Below are 26,888 nucleotides of genomic sequence, written 5' to 3' on the forward strand. Positions count from 1 at the left end.
CTGTGTGCAGATTCATGCAATGAATCAGCAGTATGAATTGTTCCATTTCCTCAGCTTGACTGTCTGTAAGAGCTTCATGACAGTACAGATTGATTTATTTATTTTCCAATAGTGTATATATTATCCTTATTAATTTAATAACATAAAAATGCAATGTGTATGCAATAAACCATACTCTGTTTGTGTACACCAAGCAAATTTAACAAAGCTACAAAAACACATTCCTATAGTTCATACTATAATTTTCAGTCATATTTGAATCATATGAATAACAGATGAGATTTTTTTTTACACTAAATGCCCTGTCTGTATATGAGATTTCTAGCCATGTCCAGGCAGATTTATATTTAATACAGCCCCAGCTGTGTGTAGGTGGTATGGAAGAAATGTAGTAATAGTAATAAAAATGGGGGGGAAAGTGTTATAAACATGTTGATAGAGTGAAAGAACAAGAAGAGGCAAGTGGTAAGGAAAGTGTGAGCTGGCACAAAGGAAAGTCCCTGAACAACACTCCAACACCTACTAATTACTGGATTTAAAGTCAGGGAGAGGCGGCTAGGCATTTCTCATCCCAGAGATGCATTAGACTGCTGATTCTCTGCCTGCATCCTTTCCTCTGTCACTTTCTAGTATATCATCAAGCAATCATGTCCTACCCACAGACAATAAAATGATGTGGCAAACAGCATGTTGATCTGTGTAGCAAGGTTTCTGTCTTCTGTTGGTGGCAGGCCCTCCGGTGTCCACCATAGTGCAGCATAGTTTATGCATAGCAAAGGATGGGTCCTCATTAGACTACATCCTGCTCTATACCTATACGTGAAAATTCTGCACATTCAGCATTACGCACCTTTTGCACCTATTACCACATCCTGCAGTGTGAAATAAATGAACACACAAACTGTGAGAGAGCGAAACTGCTATATATAGGATACACACAGGGTGCCTCTTCACGATTGGGGAGATTACAGCTCCTCCAGCATGTCAAGCTATCTCTTTGTGTACATTTGGTATTTAAACCCTTGCTTTCCTGCTCCCCTCTTTCTCTGCCATTTGTCATTCTACCTTTTCTTCTCTAGCCCTTTTTTCTACTCTTCTCTTGTTCCCACTACACTTCTTGCCTTGGCTTTCACTGAATACTAATTTCTCTGCCTCACCTCTGTTTAAAATGGCTCAAGGCCTGCCTGTCCTCCTCCTTTTCTCTCTCCCTCCTTCTCATCCTCCCTCCCTACCTCCCTCCCTCCCTCCTCATCTCTGTCCATCTGTCCATCTCTCTGTGTGTGCGAAGGAGGAATAATTACACCTTCTTCCATTCTTTCATCCTTTCGTCTCATTTTGTCTGCGTCACTGCACAAATACATAGGACAATACAAGAGGAAAAGCATGTGATGGAGAAAGAGATAAGGATAAAGGGACAGATATACAGATAACAAATCTACTTCTCTGTGTATATGTGCGTGTGCCACTAAGAGTGAGGACAAAGAAAGGACTAGAGAGCAGAAGCAGTAGGAAAGGGTGGGGTGTAAACAGAGAAGAAATACATAGGAAAGGTCTACACAGCAATACCCTCTAATGATCTTTCAGTATTGGCTATGAGTGAGTGTGTGAGCAAGAGCCAAAAGGGGAGGGGAGTCTGAAGGAGAGACCGAAAAAGAAAAAAAATGCTGCATTGTAAGTGCGTGCAAAGTGAGCGCAGAACGAGAGAGGGAGACAGAGACAGAGAAAAGGACTGAGAGACAGAATCACCGCATTTCAGCTCAGTCACACAGCAGTGCACAGATGTGATGAAAACAATGGAAACATAATACAACACATACGTGCCTGTGTAACAGTGAGCGCGCAGACACACATACACACACACACACACACACACACACACACACAGCAATATCAGCTCCAGCCCCTTGCTCAAAAGCTTAAAACACTCTAAGGTAATCATTTATATTAGTTAATACACTAATGCACTTCTAACACATTGCATCTAGAAACAGAAGTCAATATTACAGCTGTGAAACTATAACAATCAAAAAGAATATAAGATTACTATCAATGACAAATCAAGAACAATACACTTGTATTATCATTAAAATGATATAGTAGAATCACTATATTCCTATGGTGGTTTGGTGGACTGCATCAGTGAGAGAGGGAGCAAGAGAGAGAGAGAGAGAGAGAGAGGGAGGGAGGAAGGGAGGAAGAGCACTATGAGAGCAGAGAGGCAGCAAGAGAATAGAAAGGGAGAGAGAAGGAGAGAATGTATGGTGAACAGCAAGCGCTTCCTTGTTCATGTCCTGGGCCTTTGTGAATAAACCATGGGATGTATTGGCTCGCGAACACTCAGTAAGACTATATTCTTTTGTATTTATGCTGAAAATATTGTATGTGTGTGCATGTGTGGGGGTAAGTGTGTGTGTATGAGTGTGTGTGTGTGTGTTTGTGTGTGTGGTAATTAGGGAGTTGGGGAGGGGTAGCTGGTGTGGGAAGCAGCGCTGAGCTAACATTCTCTGCTTCACGTTTGAGATGTGCCAGATACATTTGACTGTATATATGTGTAATGTTTGGAGCTGTGTGTCACTTTGTGTGTTTATGTATCTCTGCTTACACCTTTTGTATACATGTTTATGAGTTTATAGTAAAGCTGTTGGATCCCAACCTAAATCTCCTGATTTATGCTACTGCATGATCGGTGTGTGTGTGTGTGTGTGTGTGTAGGCGGTAGTGATGTTAATAGAGAGAGATGGGGGAGATGTACGATGGAAATGCAGTAATACCAGCTGTTTGGTTTGATCACTTTGCAGAAATTGATTAAATAAACAACTAGATAACTGAGAAAAGAAATAAAACATGTTTTTAGAGATGTTTGCATGACATTTACGAAAGAGAGAGTGGGGATACAGAGAGAAAAGAGGAAAGACAGAAAAGGTATGCTTGAGTTCACTGCAGTCAGTGGAGAGGGGAGATGCAACAAGGATTAAAGGGAAGAAGAACATGAGCAGGAGTTTCGAATAGGAACGCGTGTGTGTGTGTCTTTGGGTGTGTGTGTGTGTGTGTGTGTTTATGGCAATTTCAAATCTGACATTAAAACTCTGAAAAGCGTAAACGTTCAGCCTGTTTGAGCCACTTTCAGATTACTGCATATGACAAGGAAAAGCAATGCAGCATGAATTAGGTAATGACGCCTTAAAAAGAAATGAAGATATATTTATAGAACGTGTCTCCTGTCCTATTCAGAGCTTTGATGGATTTTATTGACTTTTGACTTAAAAGGCTATTGACAACACTTTTAGGTGGGCGGTCTGACTAAAATACAAAAAGCCTGTAACCAGAATAAACCAATAACAACCTTTTTTTTTCCTGGCAAGGTCTCTGAATCTTTCATCACGACTAATGCGGGTTTTTGCTTTCTGTCATTATTTTTGTGACCTTAAAAACATCAATCGGTGAAAGAAAATGACTGTACTTATTATTTAGCAAATCATACTTTACTTGGGAGTATAAAAGTTCGCCACTGTATAAACAAGGTCAGCAGTGCACGTGATGGATCAGTTCAAGCTGAGTCCAGTGTGCGATGGTCAGTGTGTGATTATCCCGTCACCAATGTGAATCATGATAATATCCAATAACCGAAAACCACCTGCTGCTGTTTACTTTCAATTTACATTAGAAACTATAGAGGGCTAAAACCTTTTAGAATAAAAACTCATTTATGTACAAAATCTACTTGTTTATTACAGCAGGTGTTTCAAAAAACCATCGGAGCAAACAGTGTGTTGTAGGGAGTGTCTGTGGCTCTCATAAAGGTCATCCTTAATACAGAAATAAACATAACAAAAGCATAATCATTTGGTGATGCAGATTAACATGTGCTTGTGAACATTTAGGCCTCTAACAGCTTCATGGATGACAGGCAGTGGCTATCAGCACAGCTGCCATCTTCTTTCTTGTATAGTATATAATACTGCAGTGTGTATTTAAAGGCCTGTAGTGAGTAAACAAAGGCAGTAACACTGAATGATTTACTTATTACACTGGTGATTTATCAAACTGGTGGGTGACTAAAGGGAGGAATGTTTACATATGGAAATGAATATACTGAGAATATTAATAACAATCCCCAGTGGGTTTTTTTTATACTTTTACCTGACCATTTCAAATATTTTTTTGTTTTGCGATAGAAAACTCACTTCGCCCGTTATTGACATATGAGAGAACTAATATATATATATATATTAGTTATTATATATAATATATATAATAATATATATAATATATATAATATATACATATATAATATATATATAATAATATATATATAATAATATATATATATATATATATATATATATATATATATATATATATATATATATATATATATATGACACACATTTACACCCACTGTCCACTTTATTAGTAACACCTGGACACATGCACATTCAATCAGCCAATCAGTTTGCAGCAGCACAATGCATAAAATCATGCAGGTCAAGAGCTCCAATTAATGCTCACATCAGAGTTGGGGAAAATTGGATCTCTGTGAGCTCTCTGTGAGCAACAGTTCTGTGGGTGGAAATGCCTTGTTGATGAGAGAGGTCAGAGAAAAATGGCCAGATTGGTTTGAGCTGCCAGGAAGAATATAATAACTCAAAAAATTAGCTTTTTGAGTTATTTGGGTGGGTTTGGGCCAAACGGGAATTTTCAGAACAAAAAGACCAGGTGATTTTTTTTCTTTAAAATTTTTAACGTTCCAGTGTGGGTGAGTCTATGGCCATGATTCTCAGATTCTTGGTTTTGTCTGAAAGGAGTAGAATCTGATGAATCTTGTTGTAGCCCATCCAAGGATTGACGTGTTGTGCATTCTGAGATGCTTGTCTTCATATCACAGTTGTAAAGCATTCGATTTACTGTAGAGTTCCTATTAGCTTAAACCAGTCTGGTTATTCCCTCTGATCACTCTCATCAACAAGGTGTTTCAGCCTGCAGACCTTCCACACACACTATGTTATTTTTCTTTTTTCACACCATTCTGAATTAATTCTAGAGACTGTTGTGTGTGAATATTCCAGGAGATCAGCAGTATCTGAAATACTCAAACCAGCCCATCTGGTACCAACAACATTGCCAGGGTTAAAATCACATACAGCACACTTCACTTTTTTCCCCATTCTAATTTGATGTGAACATTAACTGAAGCTCTTGACCTGTATCTGCATAATTTTATACATTGTGCTGCTGCCACATGATTGGCTGATTAGATAACTGCATGAATGTGCAGGTGTACGGGTGTTCCTTATAAAGTGAACAGTCAGTGTATATTTTACATTATATTCTAATATCCTTCCTTAAGGCAATAGAGAAAAGTGATCCTATATCAGCTGTTGGATAAGAAACGTTTAACACTGTAGATGTATTCTGTATAGCTGTAACAGCATTTATGTTACTGTTTACATGAAATATACTGTCCCAACAAAAAGCCCTGAAGCAAATGCAATGCAAAAGGACATTAGATATGTTTACATACAGTGATTTTTCATATACCTGTCTCATAATTTGTCAGCTCTATGACTAGAAGCTCTGTTCTTTGTTCAGTCATAGGATTATTGTATTTTCTTGATACGTGTTTATGTTTAAGGTACAGCTCCTTTTTTGGAAAGGAAATAATCTCTGTTTGTCAAATTTAAATTGCTGAAGCCGTATTAAATGACAGTGTTATAAAGTAGTGAAATTTACTGCCAGTGTTATGTGGGGTTGTGTGTGGGAGAGTAGTATTGTGTGGCAGAATTATAGATCAGTAAGTGTAGAGCAGAGTAGAATATAATGGCATGCTTCTATAGAGTATTGTTGGATGCTTGGTGTGTATTCTGCCTTTGGGCAGCCCTGGAGTCAGATATCGATTGGCGAACTTCAGATCAGCTTTCTGAGCCAGACTGTGATCTGAGAGCTGGACAATGCAGGGATACATGCACACACATATACGCATGTAGGAGGAGGCTTGCTGAAGTAACAGAATCTATAAAAAACACACACACACAAACAAAGGCTGGTTTGGCAATATACACATATTAATGCTTCATGGAGCACCTTGCACGGACACACACACACACACACACAAGCAAATACTAATTAATAATGCATAAACATATGGTCTCATATGGTCATGTCATTCTTGAAAGATTTTAAATCTTTAAATGCTCCAAGTGAAGGAACATTTGTTATAAACCATGCAAAATCATTGTAATAAATATGGCATTTTATATAGTTTTATTTGATTTATTAAGTGTTACTGCATGTTTTCAACAAATAACATGCTTTCGGACAAAACAAAAGGCAACATGTAGTTTGTGCAAGTGTTTATTTTTCATCCTCATTAACTGCTTTATCCTGATCAGGGTCACAGAGAGTCCAGAGTCTATCCCAGTAACAATGGGGGCAAGGTGGGAATACACACTAGATTGGACCACTAGTCTATCACGGGGCACCAATCGCACCCAGATTCTAACACGGACAATACCCCAGAACCTAGGATTGAGCTGGGGAAGCTAGAGCTATGCCATCTGCGTCATTGTGTCAGACTGAACAAGTGTTTGTTTTTTGATATTTACCACTGTGTGCTGTTGCCACAGTACTTTTCACTCATAGAAAAACAGTCGTGTTCTCGTATTATTTTATCTTCTCCAGAATACTGCACATACTCAATTCTGACCCAGATGTCAGCCAGCGAATCTGTAATTAGAGCAAGTGCACACTACACTCAAAAGTGAACATGGCCTTAAGTGCTGAGTAGAGAAGTGCTTGAAGAAACAACTAAAATCGCTCTGAAAATGAAAGCATCCCCCCAGCAATGTTTCAGAGATTAGAATGAGCCTGTGCACTGTACATTTAACAAACATTTATGGCTTTATAGTAAATCACATTGCCCCCGAGATGAAGAGAGATTGCCAAAGAACTATGAAAGCAGCATATATGTTTAAACTAGCTTTCTAAATCATCTTTTAACTCTTCATACTTTTTTCATGCGCCGTAAATAGACTAGTTTTGTCCTGAAAACATCTCTGGGACAGTAGATAGCATTTTCAAAGGACATTTTTAGTACAGTTGTGGCAACACATTTCCATATCAAGTCACAGTGGGGATTGAACCATGTAGCCTTTGAACAGAAAGATGTTCATATTTTCATAAAATGGAATGGTTCTTACAGGCATTGTGTTCTGATTGTCATGTCTAAATTGTTTAAAGTGTATGTCTAAAGTGTATTGTGTGTGTTATTGTGCCCTGTGATGGGTTGGCACCCTGTTCAGGGAGTCTCCCTGTTTTGTGCCCTGAGTTCCCTGGGATACACCCCAGGTTCCCTATGACCCTCTGTAGAATAAACCGTACAGAAAATGAATGGATGAGATGCACCTGCATTTAGATTTTTTTGAGGTAATTATCTGTGTTATATGTGGAGGCATAACCTTGCCTTGCTGAGTAAGGTTGAGTAGTTGGTTATGTTGTGAGTCCAAAGTGTGTTCTGCTTATTCAGCTGTTTTAATTCTCACTGCAGTTTGCCAGAGAGTTTGGCTTCGGCCCTGTAACAAGAGCATCATTTTGATCTGACACATACACACCTGGTTTGTATAGGAGTTCAGTTAAGCTATAGAGTATTTCCCACTGGGTTTTGTGTATGTGTGTGTGCATGCATGTGAGAAGGCTTAGTGCAGGCTGTATTACAGTGTCATGGTAGAGAAAACGCAGTGTACAGTAAGTCCTGTGGAGAAAATACAGAGTCTCTGTGCATGACTGCCATTACACCTCAGGGAGCTCTCTGAGCTATTACTTGAGGCTGTGTTAACCTTTAGTAAGGGTGTATGTGTGAGCCTCTGAGAAAGCACCCCATGTCAGAAGGCTTCCTGAAGCATTAGTTTGTTTGTTTCCTTGTCTTTTGTGTAATAGAGTGGCTCAGCTGCTTTTTCCCCCTTTGGTGCAGTCTCACCACATTAAAGTGTTACTTTCTGTGTAGCACGCTGACTTTAACACTTTTTTGAGATTCTTGTATGTTTGTGTGCAGCAAAATTGATATAAAAAAAGAAAGAGTTCACTAATTTTAAACACATTAAGTGGATATGACTGAAGGACAGCTGACCTTACCTTGCAATATAGGCCTTTGAAAAGAAGTGAAATGAGATGTGGGCCTCTGAGTGCTACATGTCTATTATATTTACAGTTTCAGTCTCAAGACTATATAAGTTTTGGCTTTTCCCAGGAAAGTAAAACTCATGACTCATGAAGTACAAACTGCATATTTCATTCTGCATTTATAGAGCCTCATTCAATAATTGCTCCAGTCAGTAGTTCACATGCCAAAATGCCTAATGTATCTTGCATGCTTTCGGTTATTAAACTCTTATATGATGCTCGTGTTTCTGAGGCTCGGTTATATCCCTGATCGGGATTTGTTGTGGATGAAATATTAGACACTATGATAGATACTCCTACTGACTCCTCTTCTAACAGCAATGACAGTGTGAAGCTACATCCTGACCAACAGTCACGAACCTCATGCTTCAAATGTCTGAGTCAGAAATTGCATCAATCCAACAGGAGTTTACTGTTTTACAGGTGAGCTGGAAAAAAACAACATACACATTTAGAAAACATTTTAAGGGCAATCCACAAAACACATAAGAACAATATTCAGTTTACTCGCTCTCTGTGTCTTCTGTTAAGAAAGATTGAGCTGCATTTAAGATATTGTATTACAGAGAGGGACTCCCAGTTATTGATCTGATTACAATGTGCTCATGTATATATACACACACACTAAGCCTCCGATGATGGCAGCTGCAACAGTCCGCACTGTAACAAAAATGCTTGACTGGACAAGATGTGTGCCTGTAAAATAGCTCCCCCTTTAAATATATTACGTGTGTCTGTCTGTGAAAGGTCAACTTGGAGTTCCATGAAGAAACAGATTCACTATTACAGCATCATGACAGATAAGTGATGGGATGAGGTGTGCTTTTAGATGCGTCATCTAAACTGTGCACAAAGGCTGATTTGGCTGATTCCATGGGTATGATTAATTGCAGTCTGTAGCATTTACATGTTGTTTATCAAACAGGTCCGTCTTTGGCTCAGTATGCTGCAGCAGGCACTGGCCTCTGCTCTACAGAAACAGAACTCTGCAGGGTGACTGATGAGCTGTAATGTGGCGTGTAGGGTGTGTGCATGACATAGAGATAAGCAATGGAGATGTTCACTGAAAGACTGCCAGTCATCCATAGCTGTCAGTCTCTGGGCACTAGGACCAGGTCTCACAGCACATAACATTTACAGCCAAGTGGATATTACTGATTCGTACATACCAGCCATACCCTGCCCCCTGAATTAATATTCAGCCTTGAAAGTGAGAGGTCAGCTGGTCAATCACTTTATGGCGTCACAATTAGTTGCTTTTTTCTAAGCTGAAAAAGATGGATACTGTATTTTAGCTGTGCACACATTTTGCAGGGCCTTTTTGACATCTGTCACAGATGCCAACTGCAGTTCACACAAAATAACTGAAGTCTGTGAATGGGAAATTAAATTTCTTATAAAGTTATAAAAGGATAAAGTTGCCGAAGAACAATAAATGAATGAATGGATGGATGGATGGATGAATGGAAGGATGAATCCACATTTAAATGACAATTCTTCTAAAATACCTCATCATGCATTCCCTAAGCTGCATATATATATATATATATATATATATATATATATATATATATATATATATATATATATATATATGTGAAATTCTATGATTTTATAAGCCTTGTTTCTCTTAAAGGTAAAATACATAACCCTTAAATTTCCACCATAATCTGAAGCAAGCGCCTGTTAAGTTTCATCTCCTGCAGTGAAGCACTCTGTTGTTCTCACTGTGATGGATGTAGCCTATCGGAGGGAGTAGAGCGTACACATAATCACGTGACATACAAAACCGTTTCATCTAGCTCACTACATGTGGTTGCGTCCTCTACTCTTTCACTTGCTGTAGGCCTGCAGTGTGATATTGAATATGGGCACGTCTCTCTCTCTCTCTCTCTCTCTCTCTCCCCGCAGTTTTGCCGCTGGGGAGTCGCGCGATATTCGCTAATAAGGCAGAAGCGCTCAGCCGCGGTCACGTGATCAGCTGTTATTGCTTGGTGCCGCATCTGAAACACTTCGTTATGGCGAGAATCACCGAGCCGTGCATTTTGGGGAATTAAGACTGCAGTCTGATACAGAATTTAAGTTACTGTCGGTCAAACTGATAGCTCTAAGGAGGTGTGAGGAGCCTTGAACCATGAAGTCGTGATGCACTAGACTGCTTTAAGCCTCACACCACCACTGTGCTTTAGCGGCTAAATGTCTCCTGGTTGCACCATAAATTATAGGATGACTTGGCCTCGTGTGTCAAGGGGCTCTGGTGAAGTAATTACAGCGGGGAACAGACACTTCATGTTCAAGAGTAGGCAGTGATAACGCTAGGACCTCCAGTATTCTTCATTTACATCATTCTGCACGAAAAAAAAGCATGCTCCTTATGTTTTTTATTGCCCTAATACACTTATATTAGAATGAATATTTTTAGCTGACAAATAAAGAAAACACTATTTGCTATAATGGTTGATAATGTTTCACAATGCTAAAAACCATTCCTCCATGAAGAGGTGATAAAGAGATAATCTTATAATGTTCATTTGTTATAGTAGTTACTGGTAGAGGCTACCAGGACTTGGACATTGGAATTTGTGAAGTCACAGGTTTTAATAAGAAATCATTCATGGCCAAAACACCTGTTTCCGTTGAAGTACCTGTGGCTTTTCCTCTGGCAGCCCAACCCAAATAGCATCCTGACATAAAAATAAAATGAAATGAACAATCTATCTATCTATCTATCTATCTATCTATCTATCTATCTATCTATCTATCTATCTATCTATCTATCTATCTATCTATCATTTACCATTTTCCTCACAGTAACTTTAGTCACAATGAACCGATAGGTTTCAGGAATCTACTGTAAGCTTTCTATTATTAGTTAATAAATATACGTAACAAGAGACACTTGATGACACTTATTCTCTGAATGATGGCAGATCAACTAAATTGCAGTGTAATTAAATCATAGCCCCATATTTTCATGTTAAGATGACTCATGCATTTTCGTACCAGTTTCAGCTGCAGCAGTGCTGAGTGCATAGATAAATGTCAGCTTGCTCTCTCTGTAATTACATATTATTCTCTTTCATGCATTAGAGAGTTACCCGACACTGATTCTTTGCTTTTGTATTATTTAGCCTGATCCTAATACAAGAAATCAGACTGAAGTGCTATAAATTGTTCTGCACTTTATATAATGCTGTTTGGATACCATGCAGAAGACTTCTGGCTATACTTGGTTTCTTATTTAGGTAGGTTTGAGTTCATCCTGCTGTGTGTGCTATTGCTAAAATGTCACAGCCAGTACACACAACATGCAGATAGAAATAATCTGTAGCTTTTTATGGTGTGGGATTGCTCAAAGTTTGGATGGACTCCAAAAGAAGGCAAAGACAGCACAGTTTGATTTTCATATTAGGAAAGCAGGTCTCCTCTACCCGCCTGTACTTCCACATTTAGTTCAGATACAGGGCTTAGTAAAGTGGATTTGTCATTACAGCGATTGCTCATAGACTGTGTCGTCTGGCCTGTAGCTTCTGTCAGTGTTTATAGGTTTCTAGCACAAGTTTACAGGATTTTACAGATTTTTTCTGAAGGACATGCCTTCCCTTGCACACTGTAATAGTGGAATGTATGGCCCTTCAATGTCTTGGAGAATATATATAAAATGATTTTGCCAAGCATTTGAACTCTGAATTTCAGATGGCTAACAAATGAAAGGACTCTGATAAGCTGTGGAGCGTTTGGGTCAGTCTGATCCCTTAGAAGACAGGGTCAAAATGAATATGAATAGTGATTTGATTTTAATAGCTATTCTGCAAATTAATAGTTATTTTGACTGATCACTTTTGTTTCGATGACGGAGTCTTTTCGGGGATGGTCTCTTCTAAGATGACATATACAAGGGCTCTCTGAATGGTTTGATGAGTATGACAGTTATATAAATCATATTTTATGGCCTTCATAATCAACCCACTTGAGCAACTGTGGGAGATTTTGGACTGGCATGTTAGACAGCACACTCCTCCACCATCATCAAAACACCAACAGAGAAAATATCTTTCCGAAAGATGTTCATCCCTCCAGTTTACCTTCCAAGACTTGTAGAATTACATTGAAGCTGTTCTGTTGGCTTGCAGTAGTTCTATATCTTACTAAGATATTTTATGTTTCAATTTGTTACCTGTATTTAAAAAAAAGGAGATTGGTGCAGATGAAAAATCATTCTTTAATCGGTCATATTACCCACATTTCATCATGTGGATATTGACAAGGTTCAGTGCACATGCAGTGAGAGTGGGGAGTGACAGTGAGGAGACAGTCAGCAGTAGGGGTGAGTGTGCTTTTAATGGACCTATAAGGCATTGTCATTAAAAATACATCAATGTACTGAGGTACAGACAGAAACAGGGTACTACGAGAACACAACCCAGCTCAAGAATATTTTAAATTCAAACATAAATTTTACCAACAACAAAGGGAGTTCATATACAGACACTGATTACACTTTAGCAACATCACCAAGAAAAATCCAGATTGGCATTAGAGGATCTAATCGCCAAGCCCCCCTAACAATTATACCCAGCAGTCATATTTATACAGTCCTTGTAACAAACACATTGATATTGATGTGCTTATCTTGTGCTAAGTTAATTTGGTATGTTTTAATTAACGACAGACTGACATTAACAAAATCCATCCTATGATCCGCTGCCTTAATCCTCTTCAAATAATTCACTCAAACGTACACAGTTTCAGGTCACAGACCTGTGCAAGTCTCATGATGCTAAAGTAACACTGCGCTAAAATACTAATACCAATTAAATAAAGAAAAGCCGCTCAGAGACCAGGGATGCGCCAAAACCTAATTACCAGAGGCCCTTATGTAATTAAGTCATCTTTAAATAGGATTGCACTCTTAGAGAGAAGTGGTGAAAAATGAAATAAATAGAAGGGAGAGAACTTGTTAGAGACACCCTAGTGCAGGTGACCCATTGCTCCTGTTAGTGATGATCCTATTTTTCGTGTGATAGGCTGCATAATTATCCTATGGTTGTAATTATGAAGCTGGCTGGTCTGTGAGAGCTAATGCAATCCATTGTTGTCCTGCAAGTGAGAGCCTGAAAGCCTGAGTGAGACTGTATCTGTATACTGCTGCTTTTTATACCTAATTCACACTTCTCATTTACTTAAACATCCTTTTTCCTCTCTCCCTCAGTCTGTCTTTGTTGTTAGACTCCTTTTTTGCAGGTCAAGCTGAGCTCATGATGAAAGCATCGTAGGTGTGCACTTGGGTGAAAGGTGTTAGGATGTGATTCAATTACACTGTCAGTCATTTTCCAGGTTCATGCAAGAGAGCATGTTGACAGGGCCGCTATGGGAAACAGTGCAGCCATTATTGTGACAAACCAACACCTGATGATTCACCTGTTTAATGACAACAAAAGACTTATCTATATTCTGTCAACCCCTTCTCTAATTAGTTTTAATTTTCTCCTTCTTCCTAAAGCGGCAGATGGGGTTCCAGTACAGAAGGATGGGGAACAGGTAAGCCGAACAAAATAACAATAATAATACATCTCTCAATAGCTGAATCCTACAAAACTAAGCCACATACAGGTGAATGAAGGAGCCTAATCTAAGAGGCAGGCCAAGGAGGTTAGTGTTAAATATAGATGTAAGCAGTTCTCTTGGCTGCTATTAACAAGAAATAAACATTTTAAATAAGTGTGTTACACTCACGGCTAGTGTTTATTCTGGTAATGATGCTAATGCTCCATGCCACTATGTAATCTGATCCAGTTGTGTTCTATATTAATATGAATAGTAGGTTCTGTGTCAGGTCACAATTTAGGATGTCATTGGACTGTCCTTGTGGCATAAGTATCACCATTGCTACTGTTTCTCCCAGTCATCCGTCCTTCTCTTCTTCCTCCTTCTCTTTTCCATTGTTATAGAGCTATACAACTAACTAAGACGTGTACATGACAGTTCATATCAGAAATGGCTAGATGTACGTTTCAGCAGATGATTGAAGAATACCTAATGACATTCTCACTGAGATAGGCTTATCAGATATTAATGACATATTTCTCTGTCACCTCAAGGACTTTCACACTCACACCCTCTCTCAAAGGCCTACTGAAAACATTATCCAGAAACATAATCAGAGAACACCATAGGGCAAGGTTCAACTATATATTTAATAAGAAGACAATGGATTCAAGATTGTATCTTTTACGAACAACTGACTGGCACAGATGCGCTATTAAATAATGTAGCAACAATTCATTTAAAATCACTTGAAAGAAAAAGTGAGTTTAAATACGTACTGTTGTGTTGGTCCTCTCTATCATAACCATGCCTCCAAGGTGATCCATCATGTTCCAGGATTTTTCATTTTCAAATAATGATGCAGCATCTACTTTATGATACTTTACACTCTATACATACAGTGGGGTCCAAAGGTCTGAAAACACTAAGTGAATATGCTTCTATTTTTTATTCTTTTCTAATTGAATATTGAATTCTAACTGAAATATTTACATGAATTTCAACGTTTTCTTAGTATGTCTCCTTTTTGCTTTAATGACAGTGTTCACTTCAGCTTTCATGGACTCCAAAGGTTTGTGCAAAACCTTATCATCCTTCACAGTGTTGTCTGAACACAAGTGCGTCAATAGAAGAGATTAGGCATGAGGATTTTTTTCCCATTATTCTCCCTAATTTAGGCATAGCCAATTTTCACGCATCAGGCAAGCCAAATCTTTTTGAACTGCTGCTCATGCAACATCAGGGGCGGCTTAACATCCTCGGAGGAGAGTGCTATCCATCCCCTTCTGCATGCATGAGCTCACACACTCCCATGATTGGTTAGTGTTGCTGTGCTTGATAGCTGAAAGTGTATACATCCCCCCTCCCCCCTCATCACCCCATCTTTGAGATCAGGGCCAATTTTGCTCTCTTTGGCTCCTGGTCATGCATGGCTGTCAGGATTTGAATCTCTGGGAGCCACTTGGGAGCCTGAAAATTATACAAAACTGTTAATATAGTAATATAAATTTGCTTATATTTAAATGGGGACATAGAAATAGTACAGAACCTTGAATATTAAATATTCAAGATACTGAACATTTACTTTCTTAGTTCAAAAAAATTCTAAAAATTTATTTTGTTCCAGTTTTAAATGAAAAAAACAAAACAAAAACAAAACAAAATCTTTTGGACCCAATAAGGAGGATAAGCACAGAAATACAGTATAACATCACCCAGGCATTGCTATTGCATATTTGCACATATTGCTTACATCCAACTATCCAGTTTGCTTGTCATCTTGTGCTTGAATTTCATCTTGCTTGTTTGGTACATAAAAAAATATTTATATGAAAAGATGTTTTCAGGACATCAGCGCCTGAATAGTGATTCACTGAAATTCAAGAGAAATTCTCCTCTCAGAAGTGTCAGAAGAATGTGCTTCCATGAAGAATGCAAAGTTACACTAACCAGACTACATATTTAATGATGCACCATTGTAGCATTCTCAGAGCTTTTCTCAGTTCTTACATAATCAAGAATTTGTACAAGAGCAAAACAGTCATACTGCAAGCAACAGAAAAGTGTCAACCCTCTTAATCAGGTGCACAATTTCTCTAGATGCCTGGACATCCTTCAGAAGTGACTCCTTAAGTCATGCTTATGTGAGCAAATCGAGGGGATGTAGTGCATCTGTGGTGCTCTTAAATGAGATGTACTTTAAATGTATCTGAGTAGAGCAAACTGCAGAACTAAGAAAAACAGCCACTGTTCCATTGTTTTTCTTGAATCCAGTATTTGTATCTTCTGTATGAAGGTCATCTGACGTATTACTGCCAACCAGGAGTAAGTAGCCCACATGATGCATATGCTACTGTGATAGCAATGGCAGCTCATCACCCCAGGCAGCCTTAATATGCCTGCAGCCTCACAGCGCTGGGTCAGGATCCTGCAGTGAAATAGCCTTGTGGAGTGAAAACTGTACACACAAACACAATGAGAGAGAGAGAGAGAGAGATGTCTGTTGTACATACAGCTCTCTAAAGCTTAATCTATCATTTGCATATCTACTTATCTATGAATCTATATCTTTATACTCAAAATGTAAGATCAAAGTCCTCTGCACAAAGAAACAACATGCATCCACATTGTAAAAGCAATAACATGCAATTGTCACAAGCTGTTTTATATGCTAGGTACCATGCAGGCTCTAGTGTTTTGTAGTGTGTGACAACCATATCAAGTAGGGTCTCATCTGAATCGGTACAAAATAGACATGGCCTTGTTCACAGCCCAGCTTTGTGGAAGGTCTTTTGTCTGTCTGGGCGGTGGGCTTACAATAGTACATTATTGAGTTTATTAAAAAAAAACCTGCCTTGACTCAGCCTACTCTTAATTTAGTAACTGGCAAGTAATACATACAGGAATAGGAATCAGTAGGCTATGTTGTGGCAATCAAGGAAATCTTTTCATGAACTGTGCTATAGTTTTCATTAATGAAACAATCAGCTTCCTCCCAATGCTCAGTTTCTGTCTTTGTGTCCTAGATAAGACCCTTTCTGTGTTTTATGTTTTCTTTCAAACTCTAATAATTTATAATTGCCATAAAGGCAATTATAACAATGCGCACTGACATACAAACACAGCATATTTCCACCTCTGATTTCTGTCTTGAACAAAGATTCCCTCTCTTTTCCTTTCATTCTTCTATACCTCCTTCTACTTTGCATATTTTTTAAAACTGCCTTCTTCTGTCACAATCCCTCTTTCCTTCCTCCTGTCTCCTTTCTATTATTGCCATTCTTGCTGTCTTTTCCTCTTTTCCCCATTCCTCCCTTTCCCCATTTTCCTTCCCCTCTTTCCCTCAGCATGGCCGAACAGACTTTTCATGGGATGGAATCAATGTAAGTGTTGTGAATATCAGTCCCTCATTTTATCTTTCTTTCTTTCCTTTGCTTTTCTTCAAAACTCACAATAGATAGCCTTGGCCTTTCCTTCACCCATCATTACAGTACATGTGGTCTCTCTCTCTCTCTCTCTCTCTCTCTCTCTCTCTCTAATGACTTTGCAGTAACTTGTTGCACTATGGTAGAGCTTATTGCTAACCAAAACACCACAAACTACACTTCCCAAAATGCAAGAGGACAGACACTGACCAGCAGACTGTTGGGAAATGTAGTATATCACACCCATGTTAAAGCACTAACTCTGTGTCTATCACCACCTCTTCCATCACCTCTGCCCTTTCTATCCTTCTAAATTTTCATAAAATTTCACACTCAATTTTCCCTATCCTCTCTGCTGAGGTGCACGTCCTGCTCCCTCACTGTTCCTCTTCTGCTGCACTTTCTTTTTTCTGCCCATTCCCTGTCTTTTTCTCTATCTCCACTATCTTCTTCCCATCTAGCTATCCATGGAGGACACGACCTCCATTTTGCCCCGGCTAAAGAAGCGGAATTCCAACGCCTACAGCATTGGTGCTCTGGCTAAGTCCTCACTGTCAGGTGTGTCAGGTGTGTGTCTGTCCTGTAAACTGGTAACTGACCCCATGTTGGCTCCAGTCTGAGTGGGTGGAGATGGAGGCAACATGGCCCCTTGTGGGTGCCCTTTTCACTCCCTGTTTCCATTTACAATGTTCGCCAATGGCATGTGAATCCATTGGTGGAATATCAGATATCAGAAGAGATGCTTACTCAGAACGAAATACACTACCCACAACACATTTGTTTCTACGGCTTGTTGTTTCGGGAGTGGTGATGGACGGGAATTGCAGTTATTTTTGTGTGTTAAGTGCTTGTGGAGTGCAGCGTGGAGGTCAGTCAGTGTTTTGTGATGTAGTAGTGTCTTTCTGTGTCTCGCAGACTATCATGTGTGTACTGATACACAGTATAGTGCAGTCTGAAGTTGTTGTTGTTTTTTTTTTCAGATTTGTTCCCCTTAATATTTAATTTATAATCATCATTTCATTTGAGATTATGGAAGGTGAGGTCACTAGGTCTGTTGATGTCAGATTTATTATAGAACACTGCCATTACCAGCGTACATAATTGATGAGACCATTTCCCCCATGAATCTTATGTAAGCAGTCATATATAGAGAGAAAATCTGCAGTATATTATATCATAGGTTAGGCATAGCACAAATGTGGTTTATGCACAATAATACAAGCTATTTACAAGATTATTCGCCCTAAACCCTGTGTATATTAGTGATTAGTAGCCACGGTGTCATTCCTCAGACTGCACCCTCATCTTTCTCCAATTAACCTTCTAAATTCACCTTCATCTGTCAGAGTCATAACCATTTTCTTTCCCCAAATCAATTTGCACACACACTCATTAGATAACTGCCTTACATTCACCTAATCAATTCAAAGCCTCCATTCATTCCCCCTCATTTGTCACATCAGTCCAGCTCCTGAGCATGTATTGACAGTGTAAACATTGTGTTAGTCCCTTTCATCTTTCATATCACTGCATCTCACATACTGATCTAAATCCACCATCTCTTCAGTACTCCCTTTCTCTCTTATTTTCTCTGTGACACCTTCTCTTACTTGTCTTTCCATCCTTCCACTTCAGGAGTGACTCGGTCTATGAAGGACAAGGTGACAAAGCCGACAGCCATGGCACAGGGCCGTGTAGCCCATATGATAGAGTGGCAGAACTGGGGCATGCAGACAGTGGGAGCAGGAGGCTCCAGCGCTGGCCGAACCTCCACCCGCCATCTTCAGCATGAGCGCAAGCTGGAGAATGACGCCTACAGTGACCTTAGTGATGGAGAGAAGGAGGCACGCTTTGCAGCAGGTAAAGCGGGAGTAAGGAAACAGCTGAGGATTAAGCATGAGTCAATACATGTATGAACACCCATAGTGTAGAATCTAGTTGTTACACGTTACATCAGGTGCTACTTCCTAAAGACATGATGCTTCTTGTGCAACTTGTTTGAATATAAATCACTGTGAGTGGATTATGATTTTTATTTATAGTGATCGTGGGAATGTGGCAGTGCTGTGCAGAGCTCTTATTATCTCATATTTATAATATTGTGTCTCAGCTGTCTCAGCACTTGTCCTCATTATTCAAGTTTCAGAGGACGTTTATGATGACTGCCTCATACTGTGCTGGGAATTTAAGGTGTAGGAAAATGAGCAGAGTGAGTAGGAGGGAGAATACTTACTTTGATTGCATTCAAGAATGCAAACCATGAGAATGTTAAAAATAATGCTTGAACTAACTGTATGTGATTGTACTTTGATACTGAATTCACATTGTTTTTTGAGTAGTGATAGTAAGATGAAGAAATTTCTGTTCCCAGACAGTCACACCAGTTTGGCCATACCTCGAAGCATGCTTTGTCCATTATCAGACAAACCTATACCAATTTTATGCCACAATATATGTCAGGTTCTGATAGTGAAATTGAGGTGATAGAGTGCTCATACATGTTTACTCCTGCCTCTTTGTTCTTCAAGGGGTTATGCAGCAATTTGCAATATCTGAGGCCACATTGCTAGCTTGGAACTCCATGGACGGAGAAAGTATGAGTGCAGGCTCCAACCAAGGCAGTGTTGCCCATTTGAGCGAGGCCAATCAGGAAAGCATCACCAGCCGAGGTACTTTAACTCCCAGAATCATTAGGATAATCTTTAATTGTTTACTGTAAATCTGGGAAACACATCAGGAAACTTTATAACTACATATTGCATTCCATGATTTTATGAGAGAAAGGCAACAATATATACAGCATTTTAATACATAGAGTAAAAATATATATATATTTTGGATTTGAAAAAGGCATACATTGGATTTGTTCTACACCAGTTTTCAGTTTATTTTGGTTGTGGCTATAGATAATATGCACTGTTGAACTGTATGAACAGCACAGCATTATTAACTCAGAATGAATATTACAGCTATTTAACACCAAGGCAATCATTTATAGAAACAGAAATTTAGATAGGACCTAAAATTGATTCCTGCAGGACACTTTACATTTATTGGCCAAAAGTATGATGATAATTTTTGGAGGGGAAAAGAGGTTAGTATTCTCCACTTTATTTCAAATTCAACTTATACTGAGGCTTAAGTCCCCTAGGGGTAAGAATCAATGACTCTCATTGAATCTCACTGAACATTTCTCACATTCGTGAAAACCTTGATGTCAATGATTCTTTCCACTTTCAATGTCGTGCCAAGTTTCTGATGATATAGGTGGTTATTGACCTTTACATGAGTCTGATCCCTTTTTGATTCCACCTTCAAACTTTGAATTTTGAATTCCATACTTAAATGATTAAAACATTTACAGACAAGTGTTTTTTATAGTCTGACCAACAGCTATGAATGTGTTTGCTGACAATGAGCCTTCAGTAATCTGATGAATCCCTTGTGAAACATTTCTATGAAATGTCTTTCCACAAACTTCACCATATAAGAACAGCATAAGATCATAGCTATGCAGTGAATTCACTGAAAAAAACACTGGTATGAATTTAAAAAGCTGTACAGCTTGTACATTGTACATTCTGAGATCGCTAATAATACTAATTAGAGCTATACAATATAAAAAACCTTTGGAGATTTGAAGTTGTTATAAAAAGGGTTCCTGTTTTCATTTTCAGACCAGATATTACACCACTCCTCTGCAGAGGTGTGGCCTCACACATATGTCTCCCAAGGCCTCTACTGCCTCTCCTCTTCAGATGCTTGGGAGCCAATCAGCAATGAGCAGTCAGGAGTGGCCTCTCCAGCCACAGGCTCCTATGTCATGGCTGGCGGAGCTTCCTGTGATAGTGGTTATGATGGAAATGCTGCGGCTCACTTCCTGTCACAACAGCAACAGCAGCAATTTATCCATCACCAGACCCAGTTCCAACAAATACAGCAACTACAACAGATACAGCAATACCAGCAACAACAGATACTGCAGTATCAACAACAGCAACAGGTGATTCTGCCTAAAGCATGGCTAGCAATGTTGAAATGCACCTTCACTAGTCTTCATTACAGCTATCATTCAGTGTACAGTATAATCTTGAATATGTTTTGCTGCTCATTTGAGGTGAAGTTGACCAAATATCCAAATCAGGTTTATCATCTGATGGAACTTTTCCAAACCTGCTACAGGAACTGGATCCAAATGCAACATTTAAAGACAGCTTGAAATCAACATTGACCATTTTATTTTGTTTTGTATTGCTTGATGTCCCTGATGCATAATCACTTAAAAAAACTAATTTGTCTGTAATCTTCCATTAATAAAAATAAATATGCAGTAAGCATATGGCCAGCCAAAGCTGCTGTTTCACCCAGAAATTTGATCGAATGTTTTGATGCATTTCACATTGTCTTTAATAGATGACACACTTCTATCTTTGTATTTCTCCAACAAAAACAGTAAATCCAGCAAACACTATGGTAATGACGATAATGCTATCATATATTATCAAGCTTGCTAACTTTCTGGACTATTTTTTTAGCCAGAAATATAACACCACTACTAAAAACAAAGTTATTGAGAAAGTTTCAAGTTAACCCTAACTAGCCAGTTAGCTATGTAGCTATCATACAAATGTTAAATAAAGGGGTTTATGTAGACTCTGTAGCTACAGCAGTAATAGAAAGCTACACATTTTTATTGTGAATTATACTTATACGTCTACAACTGTCTACAAAGTAGAAGTGTCCTAAGAACAATTTTGATGAACAAATTTCAACTGAATGGTACTTGCTCAGCAGGAAGTGCAAAAAAACCCACCCACAATCTGCACCTTATTTCTGATACTTGTCACAAACTCACTGCCCCTAGAAAAAACGTACAGAATACAATGAATTGAACAGCACAATATTTTAACTTGTGATGTTTTACTTATTTATTCCTAAATTCCTTCTTTTCCTCCACTGCTGTTGTTTTGTTTTTGTTGCTCCTGAGACAGAACTGCCAATCACTGTGTGCTCTCACACACTCATGCAGCCCAGATTAGCCGGATTTTTTTAAATTAATTAATTCAATTTAATTATTATGTTTAAAAGTTACATAATCTATGCATTTTGTATTATTTCTGAATGCAAAGAATCACAAATAATATAAAACCCAGGCTAAAAGAATCTCTTACACGCATATAAAATCAGTAATTTGATTACTGCCTTAGAAAGTCATTGCCTAATTGCTAGGGAAATTGCTATTTATGTTTTTTCCCTTCGTCTGTTTCCAGATATTGGAACAAAGACTACATAGTGCCACTCAGTCTTTACAGGCGACGCCCAACAGCACTATCCACAGTCTACCGCCACTCACTCACCCACCCCTGGTGGATCTGTGGGGGGCAGGGCTTACAGAGAGCTACCAGGCAGAAGCAGGTGGGTATATAGGTGTAGCTGCAGCCATGGAGGGAAATCTAACAGCCCCCTCAGAAGACATGGGAACAGAACACTCACCTTTACTGGAAGCTCAAGAAGAGGAAGAGCTCAAGGTGAGCTCCTAGTCAGTCTACTGCAGTCTACAGCCTACTAAGTGCTTAGTAGGCTACAGTACAGCCAGTACACCTGACAGACATAAACACACTAATTTATTTTTTCCTTCATCTCAGGAGGAAGAGATAACATTATGCATGGAACCAGAACCAGTGACTTTAATTCCTTCTCCTGCTGCACAGAGAGAGGAAGTGACCTCAGCAGGAGGAAGCAGTCCAGGACAGGTCCCTGGAGAATCAGTCACAGAGTGGAAACCTTCTGATGTCACGTCGTCTGTTAATGAAATGCTGGAGGAAAAAGAGGAGGAGTCAGAATCCTCATCGGCCAGTGGCACAGCAACCAAATGAGTGTCAGGAGCAGGAACAAAACTGATTTTGATCGACATTTAACGCTACATTATCAACTATTTGAATGGCTCCATCACTTTTCAGGAATCCCTCCTTAGTGTTGGATCTTGTGTGATTTCAAATACAATAAGGAGCAAATGACAGAATTTTCTAAGACACTTGACACTTCTGAAGAAGAGCACAGGAGGGAGAGAGAGACTGAGGGAGGATAAAGATATACACAAAGGGATTCGGAGAGATGAGTGCAGACAAAGGTTAAACAAAGGTTAAACATGCATGCTATTTACATGGATGCTACTCATTGCTATGAACATACAATAAACCATACTAACAAAACACCCAGTACATACAGCACAGACAGGATCATTTCTAATAATGCAAAGCGCATGATTGTGAGATATAGTGTAAAGTCAGCTGTGTTTCAATCAACACCTTCATCCATTATAGATATCATGTATCATTACAGACGCAAAACAGATCTCACAGAAAACTAATTATGAAATGGATTCGAACACCTATGGAGCAGAAACGTTCTTTTAATTATTGGCTGTTTATCACAAATAAATAGATAAATATAAATAAATCTATTAAAATTACAGACATCTGCACACACACAAACACACACACACATCTAAACCTGCTTTTAAACTATCAAGATATAAAGTATCAACATGCAATCTACTTACCCATTCACAGACTCATGTGAATCAGCTCATATGCTCTTCTATTGGACTAGTTGCTGAGATATGAAAAACATTGAGCTGTTCGAGAAACCCCCCATGTTCTTAAAACAATCCTAAAGGTTTGCTCCATGTGGTTCATTTTATTTTATAGTATGGCACATCGGTTTGAGATGGACCTGTACCTTCTGAAAGACACATCCATGTGATGCTGTTTGAAAATGTCTATAGGCTATTGTTGAGTAATAACAAAATAATCTGTTAATCAGTTCTGTTAATACTCTATAAAGATTCATGATAAGGTTGTGAAGATTGTAAAATGCCCTCATTTCCCAACTCGGGTTATATGGGGAAGACTTCACTTTAATGTGAGATAAAATTTTGTGTCAGCCCATCTGTTTAGGAGACATCAGAAGTTCAAAGCTTATTAATGAACCCTCACAGACACACACACACACACACACACACACACACACATGCACACACACGCACACTGTGCTGCAGAAGATTGTATCATAGTGGGCTTCCTTCTCTGTGTCACCTTTGGCATGCGTGTTATATCTCGGTGTAATATGACGTCCCATACAGCACTGTATAGCTATTTGCACTGAACCTTTCTACTCTGGCCTGGTCACTGAAACAAACGCTCAGAAAAGTTTTGCAAGGCTTTGCTTGGCCGAGTGATTAAGGCACAGGGTTGCACAACCTTTTGGAGCTTGGTACGATCCTGAGAGGAAAAATAATCCACAGTCCCCCGAATGCAGCTTTACAGGATTTACCTTCACAATACAACTGACACGATGTCAGAATGTCCGAATTTAATGGATGTGGTTCATTTGCACTTTTGTTCAGTGACTATTCATGTTCATGAAATGTATTTGGAACGGAACTAAATCAACAAGTCTGAATAGACTACAATATATTAAGACAAGCAAGTGTATGAGTGAGATCGATGAAAAATGCTGCATCTATGGCAAAAAAGAAAAACAACAACAAAAAAACCCCAATACATGTTCATTTAAGACATTTTCAGTTACATTTCTGTAAATACTGCTAACCATTTTCTGTTATTTCTTTATTTTTATACTACAATGTCTTGACTTCTGTTTGTAACACAACACGACTTGATTTAGTGCTGGACATTTAAAGCCTGTATTGTATACAACAGACATAAGATATTGTCCTTAAAATCAACGTATGTAAATAAATCAACAGAAATATGGACATATTATCTGGAAACATGTTCTAACAGAATCTGGCTTTGGAACGAAAGGGAAGTGACCTCATGAAGAACTCAGGCCAATAAGAATGGACTAGGCGTCTTCCTGTTCGTCATGGTTACTGCGTACTCCAGTGGCCGTGACTGGACACACTGCGTGCTGAGTGTGTGATCTGTTACGTGTGTGTATGAGCTGAACTAGAACAAGTAAAGGACAGACACAGTGATTATCTCCTTCACTCATTCTTGCTGTGTGTGATCTATCAAAGAGAACAAAAGGACAACCACCAGGACCTGCTGCATATCCTGGCGAAGTTCATGAGTTTTATTTATTTATTTATTAACTTTATTTTGGAGACTACTTCAGTTGACTTCTGAAGATTATGTGAAAGCCAAATACAATAAGATAAAATTGTTCATTGACTTGAAAGACTTTATTTATTGATTGATTATTTATGCAATGTTGGGACAATGTTTATTTTTGTACAGAATTATGAGCCCTCTTTCCAGTATATGACAGAGCACATGTCATTCTGCTGAGCTCCTGAGACCAGCATGGAGACTGGAAACTCTGGAAGATTATTGAGCGAGTGTGGAGTGTGTGTGTGTGTGTGTGTATGTGTGTGTGTATACATCTTTGTGGCATTTTACTCCCTTGTCTGCTATCTAATGCTCCACACATAACATTATCATTATATGCAGGTAATAACAGCACTCATGACAGTAGTGAAATAAGAGCCAGTGTTTATAAGGCTTTCGTTTTTGTCATTGCTTGTTATAACGTTCTTATGAAGCTCAGCTTATAAGCTTCCCCTGTTGACCGGTCTTATTGCCTGGCAGAAGGGAGCACTAAATTAATGATATGTGCTCATTTATTTATTTAAGAATTATTTTGGGAGAGGACTTCTTTATCATTTAGTGATGTAGACACATTTGATGGAAATGACATCACTCTTCAATAAGTCAGTGGTTGATTTCTTCTTAATTTGCAACATCACCTTTTACCGAGGAGATCATTTATCTCCTAAATAGATATTTGTGCAGGAAAGAAGGAAGTTCAGATACATATTTCTGAACCGGGAATTTATTTTTAAACTCATAGATCGTTATAGGAAATGTGTAAACATGTCTAAAGTCAAGGTGGAAAGTAAAGCAAAATGAATGAGCAGCATTTTCTTGTCTGGGCTGCTGGAGAAATGGGAATAGAACATTTGGTTACATCTTTTAGAAATAAGACTTCAGAGATTTAATACTTTCCTCCAGTTGAATTCCTCCAGTTCAGTTTCAGTTCAGCCAAAATAACATATACAGTAATTGTATATCAGATTGCTTAACAGGGTTTAACTTCTCGTCAGTTAAGCCATCAAGAGCTAATTAAACGAAACACACAAGACAGGTCATATCCTCATAGCCAGAAGAGTAATGTCATTTCCTGCTAGGTATATTATTTCTTTATATGTAAGATAAGAAATATGGGATGAATATAGTAATAATCACAAACCAAATGTATTTCTTTGGTTATTACTGTTCGTGACTGCAGATTGTTTGTGATTTTAAAACGTTTTTGTATGACTCTACTGCCATCTTTCAATATAACACAACATAATGGGCATGACTCTATAAACTGTTCTCTTTATGTTTTCTCTATTTTTTAAGTCTCGGTCTGTTTTTCTGTTTATTTCTGGTCTCTCTAACCTCGGCGTTCCTTTTAATACAGGAACACAGAGTGATCATCATCCACTTTTTTGGTTTTGTTTAAAAAAATCGATATGAAAGTTCAACCGTTTGTTAGAAATGTGAACCGAATATGTTCTAACCAGACAGATATGAATTCATTTGGATTTTATTTGGATATGGACTTATTTGAATAAGTGTAAGTGGGAATTCGATCTGTGATGCCTATATCTATGCATGCTTGTCTGAAGGGTCTAATGACATGGTTCTTCCAGTGTGCTTTCACTTCTCT

The 26,888-nt window shown here is 38.6% G+C and overlaps 1 protein-coding gene across 7 annotated transcripts; it reads left to right on the top strand.

The window, feature by feature from the left end:
• The first annotated feature begins 2,196 nt into the window (after positions 1-2,196).
• On the top strand, positions 2,197-25,339 carry fam131bb (family with sequence similarity 131 member Bb). 7 transcript variants are annotated; one of them, XM_058397427.1, is made up of 10 exons: positions 2,197-2,340; positions 13,679-13,716; positions 14,765-14,794; positions 17,070-17,105; positions 17,609-17,705; positions 18,783-19,007; positions 19,676-19,816; positions 20,825-21,150; positions 22,418-22,675; positions 22,793-25,339. In XM_058397427.1, exons 1-10 carry the CDS (start codon positions 2,313-2,315, stop codon positions 23,021-23,023), a joined length of 1,410 nt encoding a protein of 469 aa, XP_058253410.1. In that variant the 5' UTR covers positions 2,197-2,312; the 3' UTR covers positions 23,024-25,339. The 7 variants fall into 7 exon arrangements, with proteins under 7 accessions (XP_058253410.1, XP_058253404.1, XP_058253426.1 ...); XM_058397421.1 differs by having other exon boundaries at positions 2,198-2,340; positions 17,609-17,714; XM_058397443.1 differs by lacking the exon at positions 17,070-17,105 and having other exon boundaries at positions 2,199-2,340; positions 17,609-17,714.
• The last annotated feature ends 1,549 nt before the right edge of the window (positions 25,340-26,888 follow it).

This window comes from Hemibagrus wyckioides, linkage group LG01 (genome assembly GCF_019097595.1).
Source record: "Hemibagrus wyckioides isolate EC202008001 linkage group LG01, SWU_Hwy_1.0, whole genome shotgun sequence".
NCBI lineage: Eukaryota > Metazoa > Chordata > Actinopteri > Siluriformes > Bagridae > Hemibagrus > Hemibagrus wyckioides.

Excerpts from the sequence above, each read along its gene's own strand:
- fam131bb (XM_058397421.1), top strand. The coding sequence starts at position 2,313 with ATGGGATGTATTGGCTCGCGAACACTCA. Across the intron at positions 14,795-17,069 it reads AGCTTTCATGGACTCCAAAG|CATGGCCGAACAGACTTTTC; the intron begins GTTTGTGCAAAA and ends TCTTTCCCTCAG. Across the intron at positions 19,008-19,675 it reads GGAGGCACGCTTTGCAGCAG|GGGTTATGCAGCAATTTGCA; the intron begins GTAAAGCGGGAG and ends TTGTTCTTCAAG.